The following is a 16,791-nucleotide window of genomic DNA, read 5'->3' on the forward strand; positions in this document are numbered from 1 at the left end:
TGTTCTGCTCTGAAGTTATTTATGCTCCAAAGTACTTTAAGAACTCGGGCTGTATAAAAATTGAACACTCTTCCCAAAAGAGACAGCCTTTCTGATAACTTCATATTTTTTACATTAAACATTCAAACACTTTCCGAACAAAAGGTCAAATTCTACTTACAGCATCTGTGTGAAACAAGCAAGCAGATGCTTAATGCTGCCAGACAGATACTTTCAGCACAAAGAATGATAGAGAGGTGGTGATCAATCACATTTCCAGGCTTTAAAATCGGCTTTCCTTTGCTTGTGGTCCTCACATTTTGCACTTACAATTTATCTGTAATAACACAGGTCCAACTCACAGCCTGGCCTCTAAGTGTTACACAGTGTGAAATGAAGTACTGACAGTGAAAGGACTGCTTGTAGTACTAAGACATGTTATGAATATGACACAAATACACTAGGCTTTTGTCGTACAAAGACCATGTACAGCAGTACTTCTGTGCTATATGCGAGGTCTAAACAAAGTAGTTCCCACTTACCTTTTAGGAATGAAAAGTCCCTCAAAGTCACAATCTGGTTTTTAAGACAAGAATGAGTACAAGCCAACTCAACGTGGTGGTAGCACGTTATATTTTCATACAGTAATTAATGTGACTTTTGGCAACTGCATTCCATTCCTCACATACAATTATCACTAAACAGTAATACTGCTCGTAGTTTTCACCTGACTACGTGCAAGTGTTTATTCTGCTCAGATCAGCCTTCTTAGCTTACGAGTTTATTGAAAATAACTTCCAAGGTTATTAAAAACAGAAAATATTTTTTGGTCCAAGCACCACTAAATCTTCTGTGAAACAATGAAAACTGTGAAAATCCTAACAGTACTTAATACAGAAAGGTAAAAGTGTGCTAATCTAAGCATACTGATATTGCTAAGACCTAAGTTATTTTATTTAGCATGATAGTTCTCCACAATAAAGAGGGCATAGGATGGAACTCAAACAACTTAGATGTTAAATGAGACCATTGACTGACCTGATAAATACCTCAGAATACGCTGAGAGTGAATGAGTGTGTGGAGAAAAGAATTTAGAAAGCATTTCCATGATCCTCAACTATTTGTGCACTGCCTACAGCAGCAGCTAGGAGAGAGAGCTGGAGGTGATTGAGGGTGACCTCAGCTTTTTTTTTTCCTTCATTGTTTTTTCCTTTAATTTTACTTCTTGCAATTGGCTCGTCCATGAATGCTCCTTCTTTATGACAAGTAGTTTTGATGGAAGTCCAAACACTCAGCAGATTAAATCGCCTGTGTAAATGTGGACTCAAGAAGCAGTGCCACTCACAATAAAGACACCCCTAGAAGAATTTCTATGCATTGAAACTTTGTCAGCGTACTTACGAGGAAAATGGAGATAAGCAGAAGAATGCCAAGGCTGCCATAGGAGCTAAACAATCGCTTCTCTAGAGGTCAGCTCACCACAGTTATTTGTCTGCTTTTGATGGGAGGCATGTAGGAGACAGACAGACAGTCCAGAAAAAAGGAACCTGAGGAGAAGATAATCTCATGCTGTGATGTTTTGGAATCACTATTCTATTAATGAAGCTAAGATTCCTGAAAATCTCTTTTGCCTTTTGAAGGAGGATGTATCTTTTGTTCAGAGAAGCATGGGAGCTCTGCCAGCTGACAGAAAAAAAGCATACGTTTGTATACTTGCTTTGATACGTACAATATAACTTGCATAAGCATTGGCAGAATCCTGATGCATAGATGTCAAGGAAAGAGAGAGATCCCAGAAGGCAAACGTAGCTCACAGTCCCAAGGAATGAAAACATATGTCCACGCTTTATACAGCTGTGACACAACAGGTATTCTTTGTTGTTGTCATTTTTAAAAAACTTCCTTAGAGCTAAAAGATCAAGTTCAAGGGGAGTCTTACAGTATACAGTTAGTCTGTCACATTTTCCCTCTATGTTTTACAGCAAAAATGAAAATCTGTGTTTACCTGTCAGTTCTGGTAGAAATGATTCCATCATAATTACACGTTGTGTGCTGGAAGGAACCTGGCAGTTTGTAACATCACTAATGCTAGTCTGAAGAAGTACAAAGTTGTAGGAGCTTGCTGAAAAATAAGACTTTATTAAAATTTCCAATTTTTTGCAAAGCATTTTGACTAAATTCCAACACTACTTAAAATGTAATTAAATATTTACATTTATTCTCTAATAAGTATTGTAGGTAAATCAATTTCCCAATTATCTTAAATTTTTGTATGGTATACAATTACTACATTTTTGTAATAAATGCACAATTCTAATGAAAAAATAATGATCTTGAACTTTAATAGAGCCCTTCATTTGAGGAGATGAAAGTGCTGTACGTTCATCCATTCATTATGTCTTACAACCCCCCTGTGATGTAGGTACTATTATCATCATTTTACAGATGGGGAAACTGAAAGGCTAATTAACTTGTCCAATTTACAATACTGTTAGCTGTAAACTTAGGGTGTCCTATTGTATTAACATGCAAAACAAAACTCAGCTCATCCTGCAATCCGTAAGCACTTTACTTATAGGAGAGAAAATGCTACACACGTTTGGAGAGCTGGTTTTGTCTTGGCGATGGCTTTGTGTGCCACAGAAACATACAGTCTAGAAACAAAGACCATAGCACCAGTTCATTGTAAAGTGCCACCATGTTCCACAGCTAGTTACAGAGATGATGTGCGTTTTCATTTAAAGTTATCAGCCATCCAAGTGCACATTTGTGCTTTAATTCTGTATGGTATATCACACTGCATTTATGTACACAAACAGGAAAATAGTGCTTGCTGACTAACTCATTCTCTCAGTTTACTTATATGCTCCATAAATTTCTTCACTCGGTCAGGATCAACACCATTCGCCCAATAACCTTCTCTCTTGAAATACGAACCAATTATTAGAGCATTTGCATCCAAGTAATTCTTCACATTCTCCAGAGTAACTCCAGATCCAATCAAAACAGGAATCTTCACAGCATGCTGAACCTCTGAAGTGGAGGAAAAAAAAATTAGGATTAAATCCTCTGAGATTTAAATCCATCTTTAAAATTCTGTAAAAACAATGTGCTCTAACTTATGCAGTTTCAACAGCAAAGGAAGGTAAGTCTTAAGAAATTTGTAAGCATGCATCTCTCACTTTTACAATAGAGATACAGACGTTCTAGAGAAAAAAAAAACACCACTTAGCTCTCAATAATTGTTGAGAAAATCCCATTTTCAAACAATATCCTGAGTTGGAAGGGACCCACATAATATTCCTGATCACATATCAGAGGAGTGTTTCAGTGCTACAGAACACATGAAAGCTGCGTCTCAACACTGAACACGTACATTCCTTTCTCTCCCCCCTCCCACCCTCCAAGAAAAAAGATTCAAGTAAGATTAAGGAAAATTGGTTGGTTGAGAGTGCAGTGCATTTTACTGTATTCCATCACATTCATTTTTATTTCTTGTCCCTAGTAAGAAGAGGTGTTGGATTGAGGAAGCTTTTGCAAAGCAGAAACTAACCTATCTACTTAACATGTCTGTTTGCCATTGTGCTTGGAGGCTCAATGCACTTGAGGTACTACACATAGATGGAAAACAGCAATCATTTAATATTGCACTGCAGTAGCATGTAGGATAGACACCATTTTCCCCCAGTCTTTCTATGAAGTAATCAGAACACAGCTACAAAAATAAGATGAAATTCTTGTTTCCATTTATTATATCAGCTCAGACTTTTGCGAGTCTGGTGAGATCATTAAAAGTGGCAGAACTATTCAGTAGAGCTGTGCTCATTACAATTCTTCAGTCATCAGTTTAAATCACAATAATGGTAGTTAGACTGGTGTATATTTCTGCCAGGTTTCTGCTGAATTTATGCTATGTTGACAACTAGCAGAAGTTCTTCACTGAAGAAACAAAAAAGGCCTTATTCACAGGGAAAGAAAAATGAACATGCTCTCTGCTTCTTGCTAAGTTTCAGGGTCATGAAAGTAGGAAAGCAAGCAGCAATAAGCTACATTGATACCTCCAGCTAGCTCACCAGAACACAAAAGATGGCACTGATACGACTTCTCTTTCTATAAATAGCAATTAAATGAAAAACACATTTTTCTGCATTCAGCATGTGCTACTGTTTTGGCCATGGAAAGGTTCTCCGTGGACACATAAAAGTTCATTGGAGTATTTTCTTCAGAACTCAACCCAGTACTAGCTCTGGCAAAAATAAATAAATAAAAAAGCCCCAGTGCTAGAATTACTGGGCATCCTGCTCATCCTTTCATTTTGAACTGACCATCCTAAGAGTCAGTCAAGACTGGATGCTTCCTCCCTTGCATCCAGAGAATGCTGCAAAGCATTATTTCTGATCTTTAAAAAGATATAAATTGCTTTAATTGGTGCTAATAAACTGATGAAAAATGGTTAAAGCTCGAGGGAATTAGGGACAGCATATATGTAACAAAAAGAAGTGTGCTTCAAAACACTGTTTATTTAAATAAAGTTTCATCAGAAGCCTAACTTATTAATGATGCTTCAGGGAAAAATAATTATGTGTCACCTTCCTACTTCACCAAAGAAAGGGGATCAATTAAAATGCTCTTGAATCTCTTTTTAGGTCTCATACCATACCATTCTCCCACCTAGGAACAGTAACTGCTTCTTACAAAAAAATTTTTTATGTAAAAGAAGATCCACACAACCCCTATTGAAAATTTTAAGCATAGCAAGATAGTGCATATATGATTAAAATGATGCCTATTTCTTCACATATTTTATATTTCTAAATTCATCCTCCTTACAGCAACGAAATAATTCATTTTTTGTTATTTATAACATTATTAATGAAACCTATTCCAGAAAAAAAATAGAATTCTGTGTATGTAGTATCTCTGTGCTCTTAGAAATATTCAATCTGATCTATGTAGATACCAATGCATAATTAAGGTGCTACAACTGACCAGATTCGTACAACAGCTTTACTTCATTCCCAGAGGAACAACATTCCAAGTCAATATTTGTTTTTAAGACAAATGCATAAGGTACATTAGTAGGCAGTTGCTCTACAATTATTTCACATCAGCAGGAAAAATGAAGAGCCAAATAATTAAACAGAGCATGATCCCATGGGTGTACAACAATAGCTCTGCCCTAACAGACAAAGACTTGAACAGCAGAACCTAAGATTGCTGTGAAACTATAAGAAGATAACTAAATAATGAAGCTTTCACAAGTAGCAAGGTATGCAGCTCCTGCTGTGATCCATGCACGGCACCTGCAGCCCACACTCAACTCTTGTGCTGGAGATTTATTCAGACTGTCAATGTGAAGAACAGTAATGGGAGTGCCCACCCTACAATGAGACTGGGTTATCTAATTAAATATGCTACAGATACTACTTTTAAGTCGTTTCTAAGCATATCAAGGCCTAAAGTTGATGAATAGAACATGACTTGTCTACTGGCTGTGTTAATACAAATTCTAACTTGTAAAAGAAAATAAAGCAACAGTGGTGAGATATGCTTCTGCATGATGACGTTCAGTCACTGTCAAGATGTCTCTAAACACAGAGCCTTTTTTAAAGGCTTCCTCAGCTTTCTTCTTCTGATTATAATTGTTTGATGCAAACAGGAAGGGAAACAATTTTCTGATGTTAAAGTAACAAGATCCTGAAGTTTACAGAACTCACACATTTTTCTATTTCAATAAACTGTAACTAGAGGGCACTGTGCTCTTTCTTCTGACAGTGCATCTGCAGATATGTCTTCAATAAAATCAAATGAAATAGTGCTTGGTTGCAGAGTACAATGAAAGCATTTGAACTACGGTGTGCCCAAGTTACATGAAATAAAGGCCAAATGCTCCTAGCTTGAAAACAATGGCAAAGAGCGGCGTAAAAATAAGTACCACTGTGCTAATAACTTGCTCCACTACTCTTCTTTAACAGCTTTTTCATATGCAGTAATCACTGTACCGTACACAACACTATGTTTATGGTAATGTTCCACTGTAACCCATTTTAGTTTTTTAATTCAAAGGACTTTTTCTTTGTCATTAAATTTCGGGATTATGGAAAGTACAGACCAGAGACTTGCATCTCCTGATTATCTATAGGAGGGTACTGCAAAGGCAGCAGCCTCTATTTTGACATAAACAGCCCATTAAAAGGCGGGAGGATGAATTGGTTTTGACGCCCCTTCTATGAACACTAACAGATGAGGTAACAGAGCCAGCTGCTGGGCTTTTCCACCAGTTGCTTAGCTGAGGCCACTTACTTTGTTCATGCAGATACCTAAGCAGTCCTTATGCAAAGGCTTTGGTCACTCAAATCACAAGCTGGATTTCAACCAAGTACTTCAGCATTTTCCCAGTGGGAAAACCTGACAGCCTGTGGCTGGGAGTAGCACCACAGGTGCCTTCAGGAAGGCAGCGACAGAAACTACAAACAAAACCCTGCTGAAACATTTCTCTGGCTTGACAGAGAAACACTCATTTCCCACATCCCATCAAGTCAGTCAATTCAGCACACAGACACAAAGGCAAAAACACTTCTCTATTACTGCACAACAAAGCCGAGAAAAAAAAAAACGTGACAAAACCTCATCTGTCTCTTGGTTTGTCTTTCAAGAGTTGCTTTGCAGCATGATGAAAGGTGCCCAGCTGTATGATCACAGTATGGCTCATCCAGTGCCGCATACATTCGTGAACTGCCGAATTTCACTCACATCACACCAACTTTGTATAACGTACAAGTGATTCCTTTTAAGAATATACTGACATAGATATGCCTAATTTGTCATTTCTTCACACTTCTGAGTGTTGATTTTTAAGAACTTCTCTTAACTGTTTTAAGCCACTGTTCTCCTGAGTGGCGCAGATAATGCCTGAATTCCGTGGCCTAAGTAAACCAAACCCATGATCCAGATTCTTGCCTTCACTACACACGTAAAAAATCGATGTGTGCACATCATTACTGCTGACAACTCTGATTCATTTTGTTCTTTGGAGTCAGAAAGGCAACAAGACTGTGACTGGCACACTGTTCACATGAAAGAAAAGCAGTGGTGAGGCCTGCTTGGAGTCCTGCCTGAGAGCAGCCTGCAGGCCTGCAGGTCATCTGGTGCTCTCCAGTGCAGGAAACCAAAGGAGGTTGCACATGCATGCTGGAAAGCAGAACTTAAGCTACCATTCTGCCCTGAGACTTATCAGCTTTTATTTACTTATTTTAATGTAATCTGCATTGAGAAATAGGGATATACAGTGATATGCATTGCAGGCAGAGATGGATCTTTAGTCTCTTTCAGTCTTTTTCTCTCGCAGCCTAGCTTTCAGGGTGCTTCGTTCTATGAATCACTTCCAGTTCACCATACCAAACACTCAAACGAATTCAAGAGCTCTGTATTCACTACAAACCATCACTTTTATTTTAACATTGGTGATTGAAGTATAGTCATCTATCATCTGTTCTTTGGCAAAGAAGTTGTGTTTTAAACATATGTGAAATAAGCAAAACATTTTGACAAGTTCAACATTCATTCTGAATGCTGATAAGCACGTACAATATGGATAAAGCTCTGAAAACACGGAATGATTTTAAATTATTCCAAGAGATGTTTGGGATGCTGGTCTCTATGCCAAGTAGAGCATGTTATTCATCTCTTTTTTTTGTAAAATAAAGAAGGAATTGTGATTGAACATACTTTAAAAAGTAGAGATCATACCGCTATCTTTCTTCATGAAAAAAATATTTTGACAAAAGGTACTATCATTTCACTTCGACCAAACATGCAGTAATTATTTCTGTATATTGATCCCCCAGTGGGACAGCAACTTGAAACAAAAATTGTTCATAGAAGTCCAATAGAGCTTCTGATTTGTCTATACAAGAAGTGATAGTTCCTTTGGCTTCATTTCAGCAAACACGTTTTAAGAATTCGGGGTTAGACAAATAGACATACTTTGATGCACATTCACTGAGCTTAGAGTTCACCTTGATAGACTGAGCTGAACACACTGGCACTTCAAAAAGTGCTAGATTGTTTTGTGCCAGCAGAAGTAAAACTAAAAACTACACATTCTATTTTATGTAGACAGGCCTTGACATTCAAGCCATGAAACTAAATTGAAATTTAGTGATGAAAATTTGAATTTTCATGATAGCATGTGAACAATCGAGTTTGATGTCTTTGATGCCATATCTTTCTTTGCACCAACAAACTTACAATTTTTTTTTTTAAAACCTTCTAAGTTTTCCCTGCTATTACTGGCTGGAATGGTGCCATATCATAATAACCCTTTTCTTGCAGAACTTTCATTTTCTTTCCGAAAAATATAAATCTTTCCACTGAAGAGTTGAGCACTTTTAGCTAGCTATTTTTATTAGGTCTATGAAATTGCTTTTTCTTATACTAAGACATTCAAAAGTATCAATTTCTAAAACAAAGTCTTCACATACATTTGCTTAGTTTATTTTAAAGTAATACTAAGTATCATTCAGTATTATAAAGGCTTGAAATAATTTTTGTCCCATCAAACAGTTGGTTAGAAACATACAACAGACAATCCACGCAGAACCTCAGTCACATCAGTTTTGCTTTATCCAATCAAACTCTGCAATGAAAGAACATTTTTCTTCCTTTTTTTTCCTCCTAAAGAAACAGCAGATACAGAGATGTACAGCCAGAAGCTGAGTCGGGGCCTGCTGCATGCTACTGGTGTGTCCACTCACCTCTCAGCTCCCCAGGGTCTGCGGGCAGCCCGGTTGCTGTACCGGTCAGTACCACCCCATCAGCCAGGAAGAGCTCAGCAGCAGAGGCGGTCTCAGCCACGCTGATATCTGCCGTCAGAGCATGAGCACTGTCAACAGCAGGAACGTACCCTGTGGTTACTTTCAGCACACACATATTGATCGATGTTTATTTAGGCTGCATTTCTTCATCTTCCTCACTATCTGAACACCAAAATTCAGGCTTTGTGAGAGAGAGGGTAAGGGTCCTGTTTTAAAATGGGAAGTAACTTCACAATACCAACAAGGGGAAAGAGACCCAACCTTATCCAACACAGAGCCATTGCCCTTGGTCTTCTGTCTCTAAAGAGCGATTGCTAAGGGTGAACTACCAAGTGTCAATTCAGACAGCTGTCTGCATGTTGAGCACTTGTATCTCACACACAGCTCTGACTTCAAGTGGAGCAGTGGATGGTTCAGTCATTCATAAATCACGTTCTGTTACCCAGAATGGAATTAACACCCTTCACTTCATTTCACGAAGTCCAACTAACAGAAGTATAGTTATTACCTATAACATAATCACAGGAATCACCTTACATAGCAATTACAAACATAAATTACCTGCAGCCTAGCTTTTCAACAGCAGCTTTTGATATATGGGTGATATGCTTTAAAACCCATAGCAGTAGCAATTTAATTTAAACAATTCTAAACTTTGAAAGACTTCCAGTTTTTGCTGGTTCAACATCTGACTTTGCTTTCTGCTTAATTGAAAATACAGAAGCAACAACAGCTATGGTCAACTCATTGCACTGATGAGGTGTGACAGTCTGCCTCTTTCCTGGGTCAGTGTGGATGGACTTGGGTCCCCGCTTTGTCCTACAGTAAGAGGCAGAATGCAGTGACTGCAGTGCTTTTCACTAGCGATGATGGTGCAAGACAAAGCACTCCCTTTATGTAGCTGAAGGAAGGCAGGCCTAAGTCCCTAACACATAAAATGAGTTGGAAATGGGGCTCTTAACATCATCTCAGCTTTGGAATCTCCTTGAAGCAAAAACCTTCCACTTCAAAAAGCAAATCCTTTCACCTACAATGTATAATTGAAATATCAGTCTATCAATTGACAAAACAAAGGAAAGACCACATGATACAATCATCAATTTTTATGAAGAAGTCTAACTATATATATACACATATATATAAAAAAGAATTTAATCACTAGAAAGAAACCAATCTGAAAGGACCTTAAAAGTTTAATGTTATCATAATGCATTGTTTCTTTACCTATCTTGAAAGTTATTTAAAAAAAACCAACAACACAAAAACACAGATATTTAAGATCTTCCAAACATGGTTGTTTTCATGATTACCTACGTACTACACACAAACATTTTAATTAGGTTATTTAGCATGTATAATACATAACATTTGAGCAGTTCTTCAAGAAAAAAAAAAGTGACATATCAATAGCTAAAAATACTGTGTGACAGTTAAGATATCAGCAAAAAAGAAACTGGGTTCATCTGTCAAGAGTTCCTTCTGTTTGATAATCATAGAACATAATCCGTACATAGACAGCACTGATTTAAGTAGAAGAAACTAGTACTATTGGCAGCCAGGAGAAAAAAGAGAATAGCTTTCTAAAGTGCCAGAATATTATGATTTGGATCCTTTGTATGTGGAAACTGCTGCATTACTAAAAATAACCTTGGATGCTTAGCCTCCCGAAACATAATTTCTTTAAGCGTAATAGGCATATAAGGATGTAAAATCTCACCTGACACCAGATGTGAGACATTTACAGTCTGCATTTATAAATCCTGAAGGTTAAACTACAAACTTCACAGATGCGGCAACCTGCAGCTTACAGGTGCAAATTTATTTTTAAACATATCCGCTAATAGCACTGCAAGACCTTGCTCAAACAATAAAGTTCTCCCTTTATCATTAACTTTGCTGGCATTGAGCAGATATAAAATAATCAGAAAATGGGGAAAAAACATAAGATCATTATTAATATTTACATAAATATTGCTTGTGTTTACCTGTGTTTTTTTTTAATGTCAGCAAAAATCTGAATATTCTCTGCTCCAATTAGTTTTCTGTATCGTAGCAGGTTACCTGCACAGGCGTTTATGATCCCTTCATCAGCAACATGAGAAAACACAAAACCTTCAACTCGGATAAAATCAAGACCTGAAAAAAGAAAAGAAAAGAAAAGAAAAAATTATCATTCTCTTAACTAGACCTGAAGCCTGAAGAACTTATAGTAAAATATCTGTCCTTCATTTGACCTCCACACAAGGCGTTCCATGTTCTCTAAGACTAATCAACCTTGATTTCCCACATTTTTAAACTTTTGTACCCATGGCACAAAGTCAGCAACAGCACACCCTGCCCTGCTGATTGTCGTGATGTGCCAACAGACAGGTGTGAATGAAGGATAGGTAAGCCAAAACGTAGCTCCTATGCTGTAACAATGCGGCTTCTCTCCAAAAAGGGCATTATCTTGGATTTTGCCCCTCTGTCTTGATACCCCATCACTGTATTACTGCCTTCCCAACATCCATTCCATTGTTAAATATGCCTGAAATTGGACAACAGGTCAAAAAGCAAAAAGGACATGGACAAAGAGAGGAGAATAGCCTATGTCTTCCTTCTTCAGGAAATTAGGCAGGAAAACACAGCTTGCAATACATTATATACATTGACTCTCCACCTGAATGCAACTTACATCTTCTGAACAGTACCACATCAACGACTGACTTTTGGAGCTGGGCCAAAGGTACAGAAAGATTAAGTTTTCACTCCAAATTTATGGCAAGCATCAACTCTACCTTGTCTTAGCAACTCAGTGTCCAGCAGTCATTCATCCTTTGTATCAAGAAGCTTTTGGGTGATGGGTACTTCAGAGGAAGACTAAGAACAGAAATGATTTCTATAGATCATTTATCTACTACAAGGTACCCCTCTACAGCCTTGAAATATCTTTATGTTGACATACTGATGTCTTCAGCCACAGCATAATGAATCCACATCTGTTTTGCAAAAGATGACAATTCTGACTCCTTTATTGTATTCCTTCCCTCTCCAGTCTTCCACAGCCTTGAAGCTTACTTCACACACCCTTTATGATGTGTAAATGCTCTGCAAACATTCTGTACAGCTTTTGCTGTTCTTCTAGCTTGCTTTAGAGCTCCCTTCCAGGCTCTCTGAAGTTCTATTGCTTCTCCAGCTTTGAGTCAGCTGCACATTTAAGTGGAATGGATGTACTGAGGAACTAAATGCATGGGAGAGCAGCCTTCAGGGACATAATTCCATCTAACAGAGAACTATTTAGGCAAGGAAGGCCTCACCTTAACACATTTCAGACGTAAACAGAAAAGGTCTTTAAAAATGTATTTACCAAATGACAAGCTGCCTGTTTATTTTAAGAGCTAGATTTCAGCTTCATTCCAAAAGCCCTGAAGTTGCAGAAACAAAAGATTATGCCTGATGGAAAAGAGTCTGTACTGCTTAGCAACACAGACTGCAGCTAACATGATACATTGATACATCACAGATGGTGCCAACTCAAATATAAGCTGTCCTATGCCTTTAGATTAGCAGGTGAGAAAACAAGGAGTATTCTCAGGATTCAAAGACACAAATATGTCACAAGTATAATTAAAGGTGCCAGTAGGTAAGACTGAGACTTGTGCATCTAGGAATATTAGCCATAAGCTTTATCTAAATCACCTAAGTTTGTAGTATAAATCAGACTTAAATAAGAAAAAAATAATTTTCCTCTAATCACAAGACTATCAATGAGCCTAGAAATCTAATAAATGTTCATAGCAATCATAAGGGCTACCTCAGGACAAGGGCTATTCACTTACTGAAGCTCACCACTCACATGTTTACCAATGTTTGGTTTGTGCTTCCCTAACTTAAGAATTCAAGACTTCCTTGGCCAACATTAGGATTGTTCTTAGTTTAATGGAGTTGCACACTATTGGGGTTTTTGGAGCATAACAAGACACTATTTTTAACCAATTCTAGTAGACACCAACTCACTACCTGCCTGTTTTATGAAGACCTAATTGGATTCCACTAATGAACTCACTAAAACTGTGAAAATAGTACTATTTCTTATTTTCCCACTAAGTAAGTCAAAAAGTAGTATCTGCTAAATAGTTAAAAGGCAGTCTCATTTCTGACTTACATGGGAACAAAAAAAAATATCATGTAATCTCACTGGAAAACAGGTACAGGAAATTTCCAACAGGACCTACCAAACAGAGCTTCAAGACTAAATTGAGAAGCAGCTCATTCCACAAGCAAGAGTTTCAGGCCTGGAAAAAGCAGTGTCTCCAGCTGTGCTTTCAGTACATATTCCTCATCTCATCTCTGTGAAAGTTCCAATGCTTGCTGCCTTGCCCTGCACCACCCGCAGGTGCCCCCCAAATAAGCACTCACCTGCTGAACTTCAGTTAAAATGGCATTAGTTGAAAAAAAATATATAACTAAAAATCAGGATATTTTTCCAGCCAATTCTATCCTATCTTAAACAGTATCACTGGCCACACCTTCCTGTGGAGCATCTCTGCTAGTGAGTGGTTGCAAAAGAAGAGCAGTCTCAGACAGCAAAGCTATATTTATAAAAGACCTGGAGATATCTGGGTACCTGGAATATCTTCTGATATGGAGCCTCGTTTAATCAGCTACCAACTGAGTCATTATCATTACTGAAGACTAATTAAGAAACAGTGACCGTGTGGGATTTCAGTAAAATGATCCTTAAAGAAAAAGGGCATTTTCACAGTCAGGTGGAGATAGCAGAAGATAAACTGTTAGAAATTGAGTTCTCATTCATGAAGTGTAATACTGGCTGATGCAGGTACATGGACACTACTGCACTGTATAGTAGGCCCTGCAGGCTGTGTCTGTCTCCATTAGCTTAACGATGGGCCAGTTCTTTCTATCAGTCACTACTACTACATGTTTGTAATGGAAGCACACAGAATTGCAAAAGAATAAAGAGATTGTTATTGGTGTATACCCCCAGTATTGTAAAGGCTCTGTAGCTCCTCTGCAAAGACATACACTGATGGATTGGAGCCATGCAAGGTCTCACTAATGCAAGGGAAATGGCAGATAGCAGCTGAGGGCCTTTGGATGATTCCTTTAGACACAACAGTCCTCTCTAAGATGACTACTGCTTCATAATTAACAAACTTTCGATAAAAGAAAAGCCACGTAGTGTGGAAGTAGGTCAACAACAGAGCATGAGTACATGAAATTCAGTAGACAGTCCAAGCATAAACAGTGGTTTACTTCAGAAAACAAGACACACTGATAAATAAGTAAGGGAAACCTAATAAGATGTCCAGATCTGAACCGGGCTTAGTGAACATTCCTGAGCACTGAACAATGATAACCAGTAACATTTGCTAAACAAAAACAAGTAAGGGAGCATTTTTTTCTCTTCTACAAGTTCTCTCAGGACCTGCTTGGATACATCACAGAATCACAGAATCACAGAATTGTAGGGGTTGGAAGGGACCTCTAGAGATCATCGAGACCAACCCCCCTGCCAAAGCAGGTTCCCTACACCAGGTCGCACAGGTAGGCGTCCAGGCGAGACTTGAATATCTCCAGAGAAGGAGACTCCACAACCTCCCTGGGCAGCCTGTTCCAGTGCTCCGTCACCCTCACCGTGAAGAAGTTCTTACCCACATTCGTGCCAAACTTCCTATGCTGCAGCTTATGTCCGTTTCCCCTCGTCCTGTCTCCATGTACCACTGAAAAGAGACTGGCCTCACTGCTATGGTCGCCACATCTCAGATATTTATAAACCTGGATCAGGTCCCCTCTCAGTCGTCTTTTCTCAAGGCTAAATAGACCCAGTTCACTTAGCCTTTCTTCACAGGGGAGATGCTCCAGGCCCTTCACCATCTTTGTGGCCCTCCACTGGACTCTTTCTAAGAGATCCCTGCCTTTTTTATACTGGGGAGCCCAGAACTGGACACAGTACTCCAGATGAGGCCTTACCAAGGCAGACTAGAGGGGGAGGATCACCTCCCTCGACCTGCTGGACACGCTCTTCTTAATGCACTCCAGAATGCCATTGGCCTTTTTGGCCACCAGGGCACACTGCTGGCTCATGGCCAACCTGTCGTCCACCAGGACGCCCAGGTCCCTCTCTGCAGAGCTCCTCTCCAGCAGCTCATCCCCCAGCCTGTATTGGTGCATGCAATTATTCCTCCCTAGGTGTAAGACCCTACACTTGCTTTTGTTGAACCTCATCCGGTTTCTTACTGCCCAGCTCTCCAGCCTGTCCAGGTCTCGCTGAATGGCAGCACAGCCTTCAGGCGTGTCAGCCAATCCTCCCAACTTCGTATCATCAGCAAACTTGCTGAGGGTGGCCACTATCCCCTCATCAAGGTCATTGATGAAGATGTTGAACAAGACCGGACCCAGCACAGACCCCTGGGGGACACCACTGGTCACAGGTCTCCAGCCAGACTCTGCACCACCAACGACGACCCTCTGCGCTCTGCCAGTCAGCCAGTTCTCAACCCACCTCACTGTCCACTCATCTATCCCACACTTCCTCAGCTTTGTTATAAGGATGTCGTGGGAGACAGTATCAAATGCCTTTCTAAAATCAAGGTAGATTACATCTACCGCTCTTCCCCCATCCACCCAGCATGTGACAGCATCATAGAAGGCCACCAAGTTGGTCGAGCACGACCTCCCCTTGGTGAACCCATGCTGACTACTCCTGATAACCTCCTTTTCTCCCAGTTGTCTGGAGATGGTATCCAGCACAAGCTGTTCCATCACCTTTCCATCGTTCTTTTTCAACCTGAAGCCGATGTAGTAATTAAATAAGAAACTGCAAACAGGCAATAATGCACTTCTATAAACCGCACAGTACACCTGTAAATAATGAACTGATTGAGAGAAGTAACCCTACCACACAAATTCTGCTTTCTGTTCAGTTTCAGGCAACAGGAAAGAAAGAAGATAATACAGTCTTTGGAGGATGCCATTAGGAGCAGCACGTTCCCAAAAATAAGTATTTGAGATTAACATTAAAAAAAAAAACAACACAAAAACTCAGCCTTCTCATATTGTTCATCCCCTGATTTTATTATTGTATAAGTCTGATAACAGTAGCTTATCAATACATTAGGAAAATTTACTATTTTAATCTGTTACTATTTGGCTATCTAAAACAAACTTATTAGCACAAACGCACATTGCTGAGGAGTTCCTTCCAGTCACACCATGAAATTGCTGACTTCTTCCCCCTCTCTTTACAATATAAAATCATTACCTACACTTGAAGACCATTTACTGTTTCCCTGTGCAGTTCTCTTCTGAAGTTGTTTCTACCAGAGACAGGAGTTTCCATAGGGAAAATGGAATGATTGCATAGTAGCAGAAGATACTGCATATGCTTTTAAGTATAACACATTCAGCAAATATTTTGTAGTTGAAGCATATGAGGATTCCTTAATTAATAGCTATCTTTAATGACAATTAAAATGGTATTGATATTAAAGTCACTACTAGGTTGCTACAGAAAAACTACTCAAAAATTTTCTACCTACAGAATCAGTCCCTTTACTACGGCTTTACCAAAAGTGATTTTCTTTTCTTTTTGCTTTCCTGCTCAGTGAGCCTGAGAATCATTTTTAGAGAAGTGCAATGAAATGCATTAAACACAGACTCTTCCTAGCTGCTGTCCTCCAGTTACAGAGCAAATAGTGCAGAACAGTAGAAGAGCAGAGGAAAACCCAAGCCCTTCAGGAATTCTCTCCCTCATTAATAATTGCTGAGGAATAAGAGAAACTCATTGCTCTTGCATTACATCCCATACACAGTGATCAATTTCACTCCTAAAAGGAAGCATAGCTATCACTTTTAAAAGTAAGGTGTGTAAATACATTGCATCTCAAGTATCCTACATGCATACAATTCCTGAAAACAAAAGCAAAACTGGGTTCTGTTATCTTTTTTGGCTTAGTTTTTCACAATCTCCACAGCAGAAATAGCGTGCTGTGT

At 38.9% G+C, this 16,791-nt stretch overlaps 1 protein-coding gene across 4 annotated transcripts in view; it reads right to left on the reverse strand.

Moving 5' to 3' along the window:
- Positions 1-16,791, reverse strand: part of LOC100539001 (uncharacterized protein F13E9.13, mitochondrial-like) — a 26,718-nt gene continuing 9,927 nt past the window's right edge. For 2 of the 4 annotated variants that reach the window (XM_085234904.1, XM_085234906.1), the window contains exons 4-6: positions 10,782-10,932; positions 8,737-8,864; positions 2,407-3,013 (exon numbers count right to left, since the gene is read on the reverse strand). In XM_085234904.1, the coding sequence (XP_085091030.1) occupies positions 2,823-3,013; positions 8,737-8,864; positions 10,782-10,932 (470 nt within the window). In that variant the 3' untranslated portion in view covers positions 2,407-2,822. Of the gene's footprint in view, positions 1,528-1,985; positions 2,103-2,406; positions 3,014-8,736; positions 8,865-10,781; positions 10,933-16,791 lie in introns of those variants that run through there. The other 2 variants (XM_085234903.1, XM_085234905.1) reach the window with 2 other exon arrangements.

The sequence above is a fragment of the Meleagris gallopavo genome, chromosome 13, assembly GCF_905368555.1.
Source record: "Meleagris gallopavo chromosome 13, MGAL_WU_HG_1.1, whole genome shotgun sequence".
In the NCBI taxonomy this organism is placed as follows: domain Eukaryota; kingdom Metazoa; phylum Chordata; class Aves; order Galliformes; family Phasianidae; genus Meleagris; species Meleagris gallopavo.